Source organism: Manacus vitellinus, unplaced genomic scaffold (assembly GCF_001715985.3).
Source record: "Manacus vitellinus isolate BGI_N305 unplaced genomic scaffold, ASM171598v3 scaffold_41_pilon, whole genome shotgun sequence".
Classification (NCBI taxonomy): domain Eukaryota; kingdom Metazoa; phylum Chordata; class Aves; order Passeriformes; family Pipridae; genus Manacus; species Manacus vitellinus.
Genome location: NW_021940545.1, coordinates 5,889,143 through 5,904,850, shown reverse-complemented (window position 1 = coordinate 5,904,850; position 15,708 = coordinate 5,889,143). Strand labels below are relative to the sequence as shown.

The 15,708-nt window shown below is 49.0% G+C and overlaps 1 protein-coding gene across 1 annotated transcript; it reads right to left on the bottom strand.

The window, feature by feature from the left end:
• Positions 1-385: 385 nt before the first annotated feature.
• TTC12 (tetratricopeptide repeat domain 12) lies at positions 386-15,083 on the bottom strand. Its single transcript, XM_029962072.1, has 21 exons — positions 15,020-15,083; positions 14,251-14,420; positions 13,716-13,740; positions 13,019-13,096; positions 12,525-12,646; positions 11,497-11,556; positions 10,781-10,852; positions 10,328-10,388; positions 9,888-10,076; positions 9,276-9,345; positions 8,363-8,451; positions 7,587-7,755; positions 6,771-6,863; positions 6,537-6,600; positions 5,483-5,617; positions 4,910-5,011; positions 4,412-4,480; positions 3,901-4,002; positions 3,330-3,429; positions 1,456-1,681; positions 386-644 (listed from the first exon to the last, which is right to left on the bottom strand). The coding sequence occupies exons 1-21, from the start codon at positions 15,081-15,083 to the stop codon at positions 569-571; spliced, it is 2,136 nt and encodes a 711-aa protein (XP_029817932.1). The 3' UTR covers positions 386-568.
• Positions 15,084-15,708: the final 625 nt, after the last annotated feature.

The following is a 15,708-nucleotide window of genomic DNA, read 5'->3' as shown; positions in this document are numbered from 1 at the left end:
AGGATCCTAAAAAAGCCAGAGAGATTATTAAATTGAGATTATCAATTCTGTGCCTTTCACTGAGAGGGGAAGAAAAACCAGGTGCAAGAGAATTTCCTTCTCCTCAAGTGGGAAGATGATTCAGCTGCTATTTTGAAAAGGAGATGATATATAATTTGTCAGCCACTGTTCTGGAGGGACAAGATTACCCCCAGAATAGACACCCACAGGTGTCATGGAGGGAAGCTGAAGAGCCATTTTAAAGTCAAACATGACTGGCCTGTGCTTATTCATATAAATGTAATATATTCTTTTGTTTCCTGTGTTTAAAAACAAGGCCAAAAAATGGCCATTTATTGTGTCATTTATTAAAGCAAAGACAGCTTAGTGCAAGCTGTTATTTTAGGTGGTAGCCTAAATAATAAATTAACTTCTTTCTCCTGATATTGTTTTACTGGCTTCCTTGTGGGACCACAAATGCTTCAAAAAGGGACTAAGAAGCTGATGTGCTTTGAGTTAGTTTTATTAAAGAAAAGAATACTCAACAATAAGTGGGATGAAGAACATGTTTGGAAGGTCTCTGAAGGGCTCAGCTGCTGTGCACGTATTTCATGGAGGAGTTCAGGATGGCCAGGCCATTGAGCTTCCTCAGCTGGGGAATGTGCCTGGAAAGACAACAGGAAGCTTTCTGGGAAATGGGTGGTGACTACAATGAAAGTTTGAAGCTTTCACTGCCCTGCCATACCCCTGCCCAAACCCCCAAGGGTGTTTAATGCCATATTCAATAAATCCCTCTTAGAGCAGCACAAGAAACAGAGTTCCTAGATTACTGTTCCTCTCAGAAAGGAAAATAAATAATGCCTGATCATACTAAAATAGATGGCATTTCACATCAACAAAACTAAGAAAATAAGGTGTTTCCCTTTCCTATCTCTGGTGGGTTACACAAACCTCACAGCAGATACTTCAGTGCTGCTTTGGCATCTCCAGCAGAAGCAAGGCAGGTAAATTCTGGGACCTAAGCATTATCCCTTGCTTTCTGCAGTGCTTCAGGATGCACATGAGCAAGTTAAACTCGGTTTCCCTGCATGGAATGCAGCCCAAGACCCAGCTGTCAGCCTGGCACTCTCCTGGCAGGCAGCAGCAGACACTCCTTGCTGACATTTCTACTTTTATCCTGCTCTCATTATTGCTCTGACCTCTACAGTGATTTCTAACATCCCTTCTTCCAGCACAGGTAAACGAACTCCTTGAAACGTGTGAAGACAGAGAACCAACCCCCCAGGAGCCCTAAAGCAGGATTTTGGGGAGAGGACAAGCGGGAATTCCAGTTGGAGGAAGGGTATTTATATAAAATAACCCCCTGCCCCGTACCCTCTTGCCCTGTGGGTACAATTGCCTTACTCTGGCCGGTTTTCCAAGGGTCATCACCTACAGAAGCCCCAGCTGGAGCAGCCCCGGGTGCTGGGGCAGTACCTGGGCTCAGCAGCACAGAGCTTCCCCAGGGCCACGGCCGCGTTCTCCCGCCCCGCGGGGCTGGCACCATCACCCCCGGCCAGGCTCAGCAGCAGCAGCACCACGTCGGAGCCCAGCAGGGCTGTGCCTGCCCCGGGCACCCCCAGGCACTGGCTGAGGCAGAAAGCAGCATTTCCCACCACCATCTCCTCCTGTGAGCGCAGGAGCCGCAGCAGCACCGCAAACCCTGCGGGAGGAGGCACAGAATTCACTCAGAGCTGCTGGGGAGCACCGACCTTCCCTCCTGCCTCCACCTCAACTCCCGGGGGCACCTGACCTTCCCTCCTGCCTCCACCTGAACTCCCGGGGGCACTGACCTTCCCTCCTGCCTCCACCTCAACTCCCGGGGCTGAGCCTTCAGGGAAACCCGGGGGCAGCAAGGGAATTCCCTGGCAGGGCTCAGGATCCAGGAGGGACCAGCTTCACCCGCCCAGCTGTGTCCTCACTAAGGAGAGGAGCTGGAGGTGCCACCTCTGCAGCTCCCACTGGCCTGTCCCCCTGGCAGAGCAGGCACAGAGGGCTCAGAGAGCCCAGTCCACTGCCTGAAGGCAGAAATGCTGTGGTGGGAAGGACAGCTGAGAAAAGGACCATGAAAAGCTTCCTGTAGATCCTTCACCACCCCAGGGCAGCTCAGCTCAGCTCATCCACCTCTGGAACCAGCAGAGTATTTTCTGTGCCCTTGGCAGAGATGTGCAGCTCTTGCTGACCTCTGCAAGCAGCAGCATCTCAGGCCACAGAGTCTGGAAACGTTTAGAGAGACCACTGTCTACATAAAACACAGCCAGGAAGTTTCCTTGGGGATTTACATAACTTTGGTTTGTTTGTTTGTTTGTTTTTCTCCACAGTCCCTCTTCCTGCTCACACTCTACCCTTGCTGCTGCAATAATATCTCCTGCAAAGGCAGTGCTGCTCCCCACAGCAGCAGGGGCTGGGGCAGGGGCTCAATTAAGTGGCCCAGAAATGCAATTCAGTGTCATGGGACTAAAGCTCGATTCCAGTGTCTGGGTTGGCAAACAGCTGACAAAAAAAAATAAGAAATAAGTGACTTCTCAGAGGATTAATACCCAGAGCTTTGGAGGGAAGAATAAGTGTTGGTGCTATTTGAGGAAATGAAAGCTTCATCTGCAGATGACAGTGAAACTCATCTGGGTTGCACAAAGGGAAGATGATGCTCTGAGAGGCTTTTAATGAGTGGAAACCCTTGGGGTTCAAGTTGAACTACACACACTGACAGTTTCTTGACAGGTTCAACCATTTAGAGCACATTTAAGTATTCTCTGTTGTAGTTACATTAGCATTAATTGAAGCTGGATTTTAAAGCAATCTAAGCAGTGTTATACCACAAGACTAGAGCAAATATACTCCAAAATACCCTGACACCTGGCCTGGTATCATCACTGTCTCTGTATCCATCTTGTTTTAATAGCAGGCCAAATAAACACATGAAAGGCACCATAAAACAGCCTCAGCTTCTGGAAATCACAAGTTTCTTATTTTAGCCACTAACTTGATGAAATACACCCCAATTCAGTTCCAGTTTACCAGCACTTTTTCCAAAATACATCCCCTGACAAAGCCTGCTGAGCCATCTCACCAGAGGAAGGTGCAGTTTCCTAACTCAGGCCCATCACCTGCTGTGCCCATTTCAATCCACACACACAACCAGGCCCATCAAACACCCCCTCAGGAGGGAAAACAGCACATCACCCAGAGAACGTGGCTCAAGTCTTGCCAGAGTAAAACCCAGAGTTCAGTTCCACTGTGGAGGGAAAGGCAGGAACTGGGGGAGATCCCAGCTCTGCTCTCAGTCTCCAATCAGTGGAGTTGGCACTTACTTTTATCTGCCTTCACCAGCTCTTCCTGAGCCTGCCTGCTGCTCCTGGTGCAGATGCAGAGGGTCTTTATGCCATAAGTGGCTGTGAGCTGCCCTCCAGCCTGGTGGATTAAAGCACATTGACAACCAGTGCACACCCACCTTGCCCAGAGTTACAGAGTGGAGACACTCAGGTATTCCTTATGCCTAAGCCCAAATATCCAATCAAAACCTCCAGAGAGGATGAGAATTACACAAAACCCATTTCAAAATGCCCTGAACGTCTGGAGGCCAATTCTTTTCAAACCATCAGATCTGAGACAAGACCCAAGCTGAGTGTCTTCTTCTAGGCTAACCTGGTCTGCATCACAGCAAGTGTGCAAAATGCACCTCAGACACATCCTGCCAGACACAGAGAAAACTGTGCAGTCCCCAGACTGCCTCCCTGGCTTAAAACTAAACCCAAACTGTCCCAGTGGACACCACGGAGGCAGACACATCCTCCCTCTCCCAGGGAAAGGAGGCCAAAGCCAAGGGCAGCTGTGGTTTGCTGAAGGGAAAATAGGAGCAGAAATAAAGAGAGTTTGACTCACTTTCAAGAATTTGACCATTTTCTTCACCACTCCTGCTTTCACTGCTTCCTCCACCGCTGAGGAGGACGCTGGCAGGACACGGCTCAGCACCCCAATGGCTCTCTGAGTCAGGGAAAAAGGAGAGGGGAGCAAAAGGAAATGTTTGTTTGCCCAGGAAACTTCAAATTATTTCGTTCGGCAGGAAAAAAACCGAAAGTAATCAAAGCACTAAAAGGAGAAGTTTACAGAAATTCAGGGAATCACAGACTTGGAGAATCTAATGAGAAACTTCTTGAGGATGAGGCTTTTTTATTGTTTAGTGAAAACTGAACACAGCAGAGCTTCTAAACTCAGTGCAGGGGAGAGGTGAGACCAAACTGAGCCCAGTACAACTCCCTGCATGTTTATTCATTAAATAACACCATTATCAGGAATGTTTTAGGCCTCAAAGCCTCGTGTACAGACCTGTACAGGGTAGAAATTTGCTCTAATGTGTCAGGGCAGCCAAGACCACGTTTTGCTGCTGACTTACTGTGACAATCCTCCCATCCTGGTGGCTGAGCAGAGCCAGGCACCTGCCAGTGATGGCCACAGCAAAGTCCTGCAACAACAGGGGGGAAAACTCACTTGTTGGAAAGGGTTAGAGCAGAAATGGGGTCACAGACAAAGTTCCTCACAACAAAGGATCCAGTGGAGATCAGGGAACACCCCTCAGTACGTGACTGAACGTATGAAATTCTTCCTTCTTGGTGGAACCCCGAGTTTTGAATGGTTTTGGAATGTGCCCAGTGCCTCAGAGCATCACACAGCTGGAGAGTGACTCCAAACAAAACATTTATACCTCTATGGGAAGATCCTATGTGTGCTTTACACTGTTTTTTTTTTCTCTTAACTGTGTGTTTATGTAAAAAGTGGTGGTGGAGAAAATGTTGTCAATTTTTTCCACTTTTTAGCCTACTTAAATTGTCAACAACCCTTAAAAATAACCTTAAACACCATAATTTTTTTTAAACTCACAGATCTTGTATACCTGGATGATCCCATTGGATTCAAGCAGCAAGTTCATCATCAGGCCCAGCACTGCAAACACACACTCCTGGTAGCTGGGTGTGCTGCCCTCAGGGCTTTCCTCCTGTGTGCCAAGGGAAGGAGGAGAGCAGTCAGGTCAGACACTCACAATGTGCTTCCTCAGTGTGCTGGGGAAGCATCAGTGTCCCCTGATGCTCCACAACTCAGAGAGGAGACAAAGCCCTGGGAGAAGCAGAGCCAGTGATGTCTTTTGGACACAAATTTGTTCAGGGGGTTGTTTCACCCTAGAGCTGTACACCCCAAACCTCCCATGGTTGGGCACTTAACAAGACCCTTTCCCACCCTCTGCACTCTTTAGTTTCTGAGGGCTGAGTTCATACTGAAAGGGGCTGCTCTTAAGGGGTCACTCACCCCCCTCCACCCACCCACCCATCCCCAACCCCTGCGAGCCACGAGTGCCCCGAGACCCCCAGACCTGGGGGATCTCAGCCAGGGGCTCAGAGCTTTGGGAGAGGCAAACAAACAGACATTTCCCCAGCAGGCAGGGCTGCAAAGCCCCTCCCAGCCCCTTTACCAGCAGCTGCAGGCAGCCCTGCCAGCACTCCCTGCTCTGGGCCATGCAGGAGCGGATCCCTGGCTCTGCACACAGGCTGCCCATGATGCTGATGGCACAGGACAGGGCTGCCAGGTCCACCCCCCTGGCACAGGCCTGCAAACACAAGGGTGGGAGGGACAACTCAGCACAAACACAAGCAAACTGCAGATCTGTGCTCCCGTCCCTCTGGCAGCAGGAAATGTCATTCCTAAAGAATCTCCCAAATCCCAGCGGTCCCAAGGTTCCAAATCCCCCTCGTTCTCACAGCCAATCCCCTGCTGATGCTTCAGGAGTCCTGGGGAAAAAGTGATGACAGGATTCTGTGTCCCCAAACCTCACCCTGAGAACGTTTCCCAGAACAGAACAGCTGCAATTCCAGCCAGGAACGTTCAAAAGGAAAGAGCAACAGCCAATGGAAGAGTCATGTAATTATTGTCTTGGTGCTCATTTGGAGAAGTGGAAATATTTTCCTTCCCAGCTGTATCTGCCATTCTGCAACAGAACCAGCCTTCCCCCACACCTTCCCTCTCCCTGAGGACAGCTTTCTGTACCAATATATTTTAAGTTTGCTGTTTAAATAAACGATACCCAGGAAAGGGATCTGAACCACCAAACATCTTTGGGACCTGAAGTCCTCTCTTCACCTTGATCTCTCAGAAGGAAACAGAAAAAAATCACTATCCAAGACATAGAAAAAGTCCCTATCCAAGACATCCCCAGCTGGTGACAGTGGATTAAAGTCACATTAAGAAGAGCATAACACAAAGCTGAAGGTGGAATCCTGGCTTGACAGATTCCCAGTGGGAATGTGCAACCAAGTCCAGAGTTTTTACTGAATATTAAACTAGGGATGTGCAGGACAAAGGACTAGAGAATAAGAACATTTTCCTGAGGAAAGTGTATCACAAACCTGCATTTTTTACACCTACAGAGACACAGGCCTGTGGCTCTGCTGCAGTTCTACCCCAGGAGCAACACAGACATGTTAGTTAGACACAGGTAAACCAGAAACACAGAAACAGCTCTTTCATACCAGCAACTGGGTGAATAAAGGCAAAGCACCCGTGGAAAGCTGGGCCTGACACTGGGCTTTGAACCTGGGGGGGAGAAAGAAACACTCAAAGACAACAATCACAGACAGAGGTAACACAAGAGCAACATAAAGACAACACACATCAGCCAGCAGTGGAACCCCACAGCCCCTGGCACTGGCAGCTTCACTTTATAAAGTGCAACTTCACGAAACAGAAGGAGAGATCTAAATTACCTTTCCTCTGCAATTAAGTCAGTCAGTATGTCCATGGCCCTGCCAGCCCTGCCATCGCTGCTCTTGACAAATGCCAGCAGAATCTGCAGCCATCTGTTATTAAACAAAAAAAACAAAAAGAAAATCCCACAAAAAATTGGTGTCAGCTTTGGTTTAATTATTAAAGATTTTATCACTACAGATCAAGATTCTCTTTTCTCAGGCTCCTGGTATTTCAGGCCACAGTTACATCTGCCTTTTTTAAGCATCCTCTCAGATGTGTCTCATTTCTTTAACCTTTCCTCCCAAGGAAAAGTGCCTCTGGATCAATGCTGTACAGAACACAGTGGAGTGTGTGCAATTGTTACAGAATCCTTTGTGTTCATCCATTATTACCTCAAACCATGCAGTGCAAAAGCAGTAAATTGAAATTCCTCCTCTGGTTAACTCTGGAAGGAAATAGCAGGATAACAGGATAAAGGGAACAGAATGGTGGTTCTTTCTGCACTCTGTGAGCCATGGCAGCATTAAATAACCACAAAGACCACTTATTAAACGAGGAGAGACCCTCAGCTGGAAACAGGAGCCACCAGAGGCAAGAGTGGGAGCTGGGGGCAAACACTGCCCTGTTTGCAGAAGGTACCTGTGCCTGCAAACCACACCCTCAGGAAGGAGCCCTTCCCACTTATTTCCACAGACATTTTTAGACACAAAATTTACCAAAGTTTTACCTTTACAGTGTGTCCTCTGAGAAAGCCTCTCCCCTGGGTGCTGGGGCAGTGACAGTGTCACCCAGGCACTAAGGACATTCTCCTGAGCCACTCTGGTGTTTGTTACCTGCTCAGGTCCTGGTGCCTGACCAGCAGCTTCCTCCCTCTCTCACTCTCTGAGTAAAGAGAAATCAGTGCCAGTGTCTCCCTTTGGATCTCTGGAGTCCCAGAGGAAAGCAGCTCTGGCAGCTGGGCACTCACAGCAGGCTGAGTCAGCAGGAGACGCTGATTTTCTTCTGGAAAATACAAAAGAGGATATCTGGGAACAGTGTCCCACAGTGGCATCCTCATTGCTCTGGGGGTTTTTTTGCAGCATTAATATTTTATTTGGCATCAGGTGAACACAGATAGCAAGCATTCTGTATTTCCCCTGGTGGAACTCTGCACCAATTCACCACCCACCCCAGGCCATTTCTCACCCACGTGTGTGCTCCCTAAAAACACAGCAAGGGCCACCTGCCCCAGGACTGCTCACTGTCAGTGCTAAAGGAATTCTCCTCTAATGGCTCTTCCAGAAAACTCTGCTTTTTGCAGGTGTAACTGCTTAAAAATGACAAAGTGATACAAGTGGTATTATCTTAAGAGCAGCAACAATCAGGGGGAATTCACTTCCCAGCCCTCGGGCAGATGTGAAATGCTCCAAGGAACGGGCTGGAAATCTCCTCTCAGGATGCACAGGGGCTGCCACAGTTGTGCCTGGGCACATCCAGCTCCTGCCTCTGACCTGTAAAACTGGCTGGAAATCAGGTCTGGTCCCAAATGCTGCCCCTGCCAAGCCCCAGCCCCAGCAATGCCACATGAACTGCACGTGGACTGTGATTCCCGTGGATCCCAGGGCTTTACCATTCCCAGCACACACAGCCTGCCACAGCACCAGGAGGGACACACACAGCTCCACTTCAGCTGGGCTTCTCCTCTCTGCACAGAGGCACCTAAAGGAGAAATGTCAGCTTGGAAAAAGAGCAGAGGACAGACCAAGCCATTGGTTCTTTGGGGGGGAAAAAAAAATAATCAGCAAAGCCCCCAGGGATGAGGATGTGCCACAGGAACACTTGATCTCATCAGCTCTAAGCCCACCCCTGGTTCAGCACTTTTAGGACTATCAGATGAGTTTTGCAGAGGACATTCCCTGGGAACAGGTTTAGGATGTACAAACTCTTACCCTGGGCACAGCCTGAGCAGCACAGAGCACAGAGAGGGGGATAAATTCAGCTCTGCACTGAACAACTGTGAATATCCAGGGCATAAAAACTCTGAGCAAATCTGGAAGTGCTTCAGGGCTGTTTACAGCCAACACCCAAAACACTGCTGAACCCCAAAGAAGGCTGCAGGTCCCCAGAGATGCTCCTCTTGATCACAGAGACCTTCACAGGTTGCATAAGCCCAAATATTTACTGATGGCAAATTCACAGCACCAGGGAGTCCAGCCAGGGATATTTAAAGTAACTGAGTGCTTTCAGATGTCCTTTTATATTAAGTCTTCTTTACAACCCTGCTCTCACCATGAGAGATAGGATAACTGTCCAGGAAGAGGAGACAGAAGCAGAAATTAATTATTTCTGCCCACTGCATCCAAGAGAGCACTGTTTGTGTGGGACTCAGACACAAGTCACCCCTTTCAGACGTTACAATCTGTTATTACATTCTCTTTTGACCATTTCATCTGCATTTCAGGAGGTGATTGTGTTTCTTGAGAGCAGTATTTTCATTTCCTCCTGCTGGAACCCCCCTCTGCTCCCCTCTGCAGAGCTCTCACCCTCCAACAGCCCCGTTGTCTCCGAGGATACTGAAGCCATTGTTTGTTCTAAACAACGTTTGCTCAGTGCCTGAAAAAAATGCAGAGATAAACAGATCAGCTCTGTGCCCCACCTGCCTGGTGGAGACTCCTGCTCTCCTGTGACACAGTGCTAAAAGAAAAGGTCACTGCATCGACAGCTCTGGGGGAAGAACATCATGGAAACAGAGGGAATGAATTAGGAGCAGCTTCGAAGGTAAAGACCACTCTTAATTCATGCCTGGAGCTGTGGAGAACAACTGACTTCAGGCTAAAGACTCTTCAGGAAGGCTGGAACACGAAACTGGCCTGGCAAATCAATTTGTGTTAACAGGGAATTACAAATGTTTCTAAACAAGTGAAACGGCTCTTCAGGGACCCAAATACCTCACAAGTCTAAACAGCTCAGCTACAACACCTACTTCTAAAAAAAATGATGTAAATACCTACTGGCCATCCTGGAATACCAAACGTGGCCAATTTTATGTTTTAAATACAGGAATAGTTGCCCTGTTCCTGTAAAAACTGCTCCCCTGTACTCGTCTGCCTGGATCACAACTCCCAGGAGCAACAACCTTTGCACCAAACACTTACAGTCCTTCACAACTGCTGCCAAAAGCCTGATCCCTCCTGTGTAGAACAGGATACCCTGGCCAGGGGTGCTGAGTCTCTGCAGCAGCTCTTTTATGGACAGGGCAGCAACATTTCCAGCCTGAACCTCCTTCTTGGCTCTCTCTTCATCCTTCACCCTCTTCTCCTCCGAGTCCACCTCGGCCACACAAGCTGGGGAGGTCAAAAGGAACCAAAGCATGGCAGGTGATGGTTTGTTCTGGTGAAGTCCCAGGTGAAAATGAAGTTCAGCCCCTGGCTCTGCCTCCTGCTCACACCTGCACAGGTGACCCTGAGCTCTGGGGAGTGACCCACAGCTCAGAGACACAACCAGAGCCAGAGCTGCCTGCCCAGAGCCAGCACAGGGCTGAAAGGCAGAGCAGTTCATCAGAACCCAGGGGGGACAGTGTAAAAGTGTGTCTCACCTTTGAACAGGCTTTCCTTCTGGGGATCAACCTGCAGCATCTTCTCATAACACTGCCTGGACTTAACAGAGAGGAGAAATAGGCCCTCAATTTAAGATAAAAACAGGAAGATGGTAAAATGACAACTTAGTCAGAGTCCTCTTGCTTAAGCTCAAAAGTTTTTGGGCCACAGTACTTAATAAGTGTGAAAAATAAAATTAATGAAGACACACCAGTAAAAACTTTCCTAACCCAAAGTTGTCTGTTATTCCCAGTCCCTACAGCCAGCAGCTCTTTCAAATTAAAAGGGTTTCCAGTAAAACCCAGGAAGCTGCAAGTGGGAACAGAAAACCAGCACTGCAGTGAGAAAACACAAAAGGAGGCACAGCATTAAACCTTCTCCCTCTCACCCACAACATCCCACCAAAGCCAGAACAAACACGGTCCCATGGCCACAGGACTCAGTCCATTTACCTCAGGGTAGTGTTTCAGTGCCAGGTGAGCCTTCCCCATCAGAAAATGGGCTTTAATACATTTCTCATTGCACTGTGTTAAAAAAGAAACTATTAATTATGTGTTTAGAAAATTTTAGCCTTCTCATATTTTTTCCAGCCTTCTGATTAATAGTTTTATCTGCCCAAAAGAACTGTGGACAAAGAGGAGGGAATTCACATCACCTACTACAGTTGTTAAAAGTTTCTGTGCTGAATTATCACCTCCAGGGACCAACTTCCCTTCCCTGTGCAAGGAGCACAGGCTTTGGTTTAAGGTGGAAAGCAGGACCTTTTCCAGTTCAGTTGTGTGTCAAAAATATGGATTTATTTAAATGATTAATAACCTGCTAATTGTGTTCTAGTCATGGGCATCACTGATGGAACACAACTGAATTTGGATCCAGCTTTATATCTTCACCTTTTCCTCTTGGGAGCTTCAAGAGTCCATTTTTAAAAGGCTGGGCAGAATATTCTGTGCCAATATGTGCAGTTAAGAGCTCATTTATCACCCCAAACTTTTTAATTAAATGCTCTTAAGAGCCAGAAAAGCTTCTGCACACAGGGAGCACTGAAATATTAACTGGTTTATGCTGTTTAGATTAACTCAGGATGCAGCAATCTGGGCACATTCCCTCCTTTCCATCAGCCAGTTGTCTCTATGCCCTCAGTTCCACACAAACCCAATCCCAAAATTACCTTTAATGCCCATTCACAGTCAGCAATGGCTTTTTCATACTCCTGGATCTTCAGGTAGGCCTGAGATAAACCCCAAAAAAGTCCAGGCAGGAGAATTAGAGTCCTTCAAACAACTTCTGCTGACTGTTGTACAAACACCAGCTAATTAAAAAGAATAAAACCAGGCTGCTGATTTGCCTGGCCATTGATTTTGCAGGATAATTACCAGCTGGTTCTTAACTTGTCCTCCATCTCCTTGGGGTTTGTAATTTAGAACAAACTTAATAAAATTCAACACACACACATATGGATTTTAAAAGGGAAACAGAGAATGCAAAGCAAATGTTACATTCTACAGCCACATAAGTGATTAACGAAAGAAATCAGTGTATTTTAAATAAAACTATGAATTAGAATGGTTTTTTCCCAGTTATTCTGGAGGAGCCACATCCAAGGGAGAGGAGACCTGAGGAAGACCCTGAGGAAGGAATAAGCACATTTGGGTTGCAGAAGGATCTTCCTGGGCTCTGCCCTGGCACAGCAACACCCAAACCAGGCAGAGCAGCTCTGCCCACTGACCTGTGCCCTGTTCCAGCTGTGCCCACTGACCTGTGCCCTGTTTGTGAACAGCTGTGCCCACTGACCTGTGCCCACTGACCTGTGCCCACTGACCTGTGCCCTGTTGGTGTACAGCTGTGCCCCCTGACCTGTGCCCTGTTCCAGCTGTGCCCACTGACCTGTGCCCTGTTCCAGCTGTGCCCACTGACCTGTGCCCTGTTGGTGTACAACTGTGCCCACTGACCTGTGCCCCCTGACCTGTGCCCTGCTGGTGTACAGCTGTGCCCACTGACCTGTGCCCCCTGACCTGTGCCCTGTTGGTGTACAGCTGTGCCCACTGACCTGTGCCCACTGACCTGTGCCCTGTTGGTGTACAGCTGTGCCCACTGACCTGTGCCCTGTTCCAGCTGTGCCCACTGACCTGTGCCCTGCTGGTGTACAGCTGTGCCCACTGACCTGTGCCCTGTTGGTGTACAGCTGTGCCCACTGACCTGTGCCCTGTTGGTGTACAGCTCCTGCTTGTCCCGGAGCTTCTGCAGCCCCTCCGAGTAGCTCTGGATGGCCCCGGCAAAGTCTCCTCTCCTGAAGTGCTCATTGCCCTTCTCCTTCAGAGCTGCACAAGGACACACCCTCAGGACCCAGCTGGGAGCTGCCCAGGCCTGGCTGAGGACACAGGGACACCCAGACTCGCTCCCTCCATCCCAAACCCTTCCAGTAAAGGGGATAACGTGGAGAGGAACAGCTCTGTGAGCCCCCAGCCCTGCTACAAACAGCTCATTGTGCTGGGCACGGGATTTTGGGGCTCAGACAGAGCAACAACTCCCCCAGCTCCTGCCAGGTCATTACCCAAAAACCCTCTGAGCAATTACCATTACCCAAAAACCCTCTGAGCAATTACCATTACCCAAAACCCCTCTGAGCAATTACCATTACCCAAAAACCCTCTGAGCAATTACCATTACCCAAAAACCCTCTGAGCAATTACCATTTGCCAGCTGCTCCTTTCTCTTCCTCTGTTTAGCCCGTTCCTTTGCATCCTTCTCCAGCATTGCCAGGAAAGCATCTTGGAGCCAGGGGAGTTGGTGGCATTTCAGTCAAGGGAAAAACAAAATGAAAAGAGAAAACTCATTAAAATCAATCTACAGATGAGAAAAAAAAATATAATTTCTGGGGTATTTCTGAGTCATTTCTTAATAAAAAAGATGCTGTGGGGACATTTCAACAGTTAAAGTGGAATGTGAATGACAAGCTATCAGAGATAATGATGATGCCACCACTGCCAGGACTGGCACACCCGCCTTGCTGCAGCTCATCTCTGGAGATAAACATGTTTGCTTTTAAATTCAGAATGCAAAGTTTGTAGATGAGAGGCCAGAACACAGTAACTCCACCAGCAAGGCTCCTACCTATGGAAAACACAGCCATGCTGCTAAAACCCTTGAGTGCCTTCCTAGATCTGACTGGATCTTGATTAAAATTTTATTATAAATTTTATTTTATTAACGTTATCTATTGATTCTATTAAATTCGATGTATTTTGGTAATTTTATTATTAACAATTTTAAAATTAAAATTAAATTTTTTTACTTAAAAACTCTGATTTTTCACTGAAGAAGCCAGCTTTGACTGTGGCAGGAGAGGAATCAGGTTTTGTATTAACAGCAGCTCTGCTAAAATCCTACCTGCATTTGCTGCCTCTGCTGGGCCCTGAAAAAAGAGAAACACAGCACAGGGTTTTTAACAATTTTTGACATTACTGGAAAGCTTCTATTTGTGTCTTTAATGAGGCAAGTCACCAAAATCCAAACCCCACTGCAGAATCAAAACCTAATTAACCAAGAGACTCGTGTGTCCTCAACTAGTCTTGCTCAAGTTCCTGAAGTGCAGGTAAAAGCTGTAAATTTTGGCACCTCAGTGCAGGTAAAAGCTGTAAATTGTGACACCTCAGTGCAGGTAAAAGCTTTACATTTTGGCACCTCAGTGCCTGCATCCAGCTTGGATAAATCCAAGAGAAACCCTCTGTGTTCTCAGCAGCCCCAAGGCACAGAAAACATCACATCAAGCACCTCCCAGTAAAATAACTACTGGAAAAAATAAAGCCACGTTCAGCCCATGGTTGTAAATACTGTTTAAAATTCTTTCCCCTGAGCCAGGGCTGTGAATTAGTGCTATTTAAAAGAGTTAACCCAGCTTTGATCTCAGAGGCAAAGCCCTCACAGAGGCTCGGGTGTTGATGACTGTCCTGTTCACCGTGGGCTTGGTTTCCTCCTCTTTGCTGGCTCCTTCCTCCTGGAGCCTTCTCTCTGCCTCAGCAAGGGCTTTCTCCTTGACAGCCGAGTCCGTGGACTTCAGGCCTTGCAGCAAATTGCCTGAAAAGAAGATGGGAAAATAAAGGATTTATATACACACAGGATACCCAAGTGATCCTGGAGGGACCACGAGCTCAGCTGGCACCTGCCTCTGAAGTGACCAGCACGGCCTTTATTACAGAATTACAGAGTGGTTTGGGTTGGAAAGGACCCCAAAGCTCATTTAATTCCACCCCTGCCCCGGGCAGGGACTCCCCCCATGGAGCAGGGCTGCTCCCAGCCCCGTCCAGCCTGGCCCGGGCCAGTTTATAAACACAAACATCCACAAACTCAATTTCCCGTCACTTTCCGGAGCCCCCCGGAGTGTCCGCGTCAGAAAAACAAACCAAGAGATACATTTATTTATAAATAAACACATATGTGTATATATACACAAAAGAAAGCAGCTCTCAGCATCCCCAAGGCATCACCTGGGCCCGCGGGGACACACCCGAATGCACGGGGACACACCCGAGCCCACAGGGAGACCGCGGATAACCCCAAGCGGGGCAGTGGAGCAGCAATTCCCCCCTTTTCCACTCCTTTTCCGCCTCCCTTTCCCCCCAGACCCCTCCCCGCTGTTGTTCCCTTCCCCACCCGGAGGGGCCGGGGACGCGCGGCCCCCGCTGGGCACTCACTGACGTCGTCCACGCGGCGCAGGAAGCGCTGGAAATCCGCCTCGGTGTCCTCGTCGCGGAGCATGGCCGGGGGGACAGACAGCGGGACAGACAGGGGGACAGGGGAAGGGGACAGCGAGGGGACACGGGGGACACACGAAGGGCCCGGCGGGGCCGGGACTCGAACCCCGCGGCACCGTTGCCGGGGAGACGCGCCCGGTGACGCCACATCCGCGGGAGGGGCGCGGGTGGGCGGGGCTATGCAAACGAAGGGGCGGCACCATGCAAATGAGCGCTTGCTATCGCGCGGGCCCGCCCCGGGATCACGGAACGATGGGATCACGGGATGAATGATGGGATCACGGAATTTCGGGATCGTTTCGGTTGGAAAAGCCCTCCCATCCCGCCCTGTCCAACCTGTGACCCATCCCCACCTTGTCATCCAGCGCCGCGTCCACTCGTTCCTTGGACTCCTCCAGGGATGGGGACTCCAAACCTCCCTGCGCAGCCCCCTCCCGTGACCACCCTCTTTCCGTGAAGGAATTCTTTATTATTGTTAATAATCACCTCGTCGGGAGACGCTGCAGGGCCGCGTTTCCAAAGCCAGGGCGCTGGGGGTGGTAGTTATAGGAGCTGTCGGCCACCAAAGGGAGCCAGAGCATCGCCGAGCTCCTGCTGCAGCGCCGGGATGTTCCCATTCCAGGCACATC

Excerpts from the sequence above, each read along its gene's own strand:
- TTC12 (XM_029962072.1), bottom strand. The coding sequence starts at position 15,083 with ATGCTCCGCGACGAGGACACCGAGGCGGATTTCCAGCGCTTCCTGCGC. Across the intron at positions 7,756-8,362 it reads GGCTGTGTGTGCTGGGAATG|AAGAAAATCAGCGTCTCCTG; the intron begins GTAAAGCCCTGG and ends TGTATTTTCCAG. Across the intron at positions 3,430-3,900 it reads AAATGGTCAAATTCTTGAAA|GCTGGAGGGCAGCTCACAGC; the intron begins GTGAGTCAAACT and ends TTAATCCACCAG.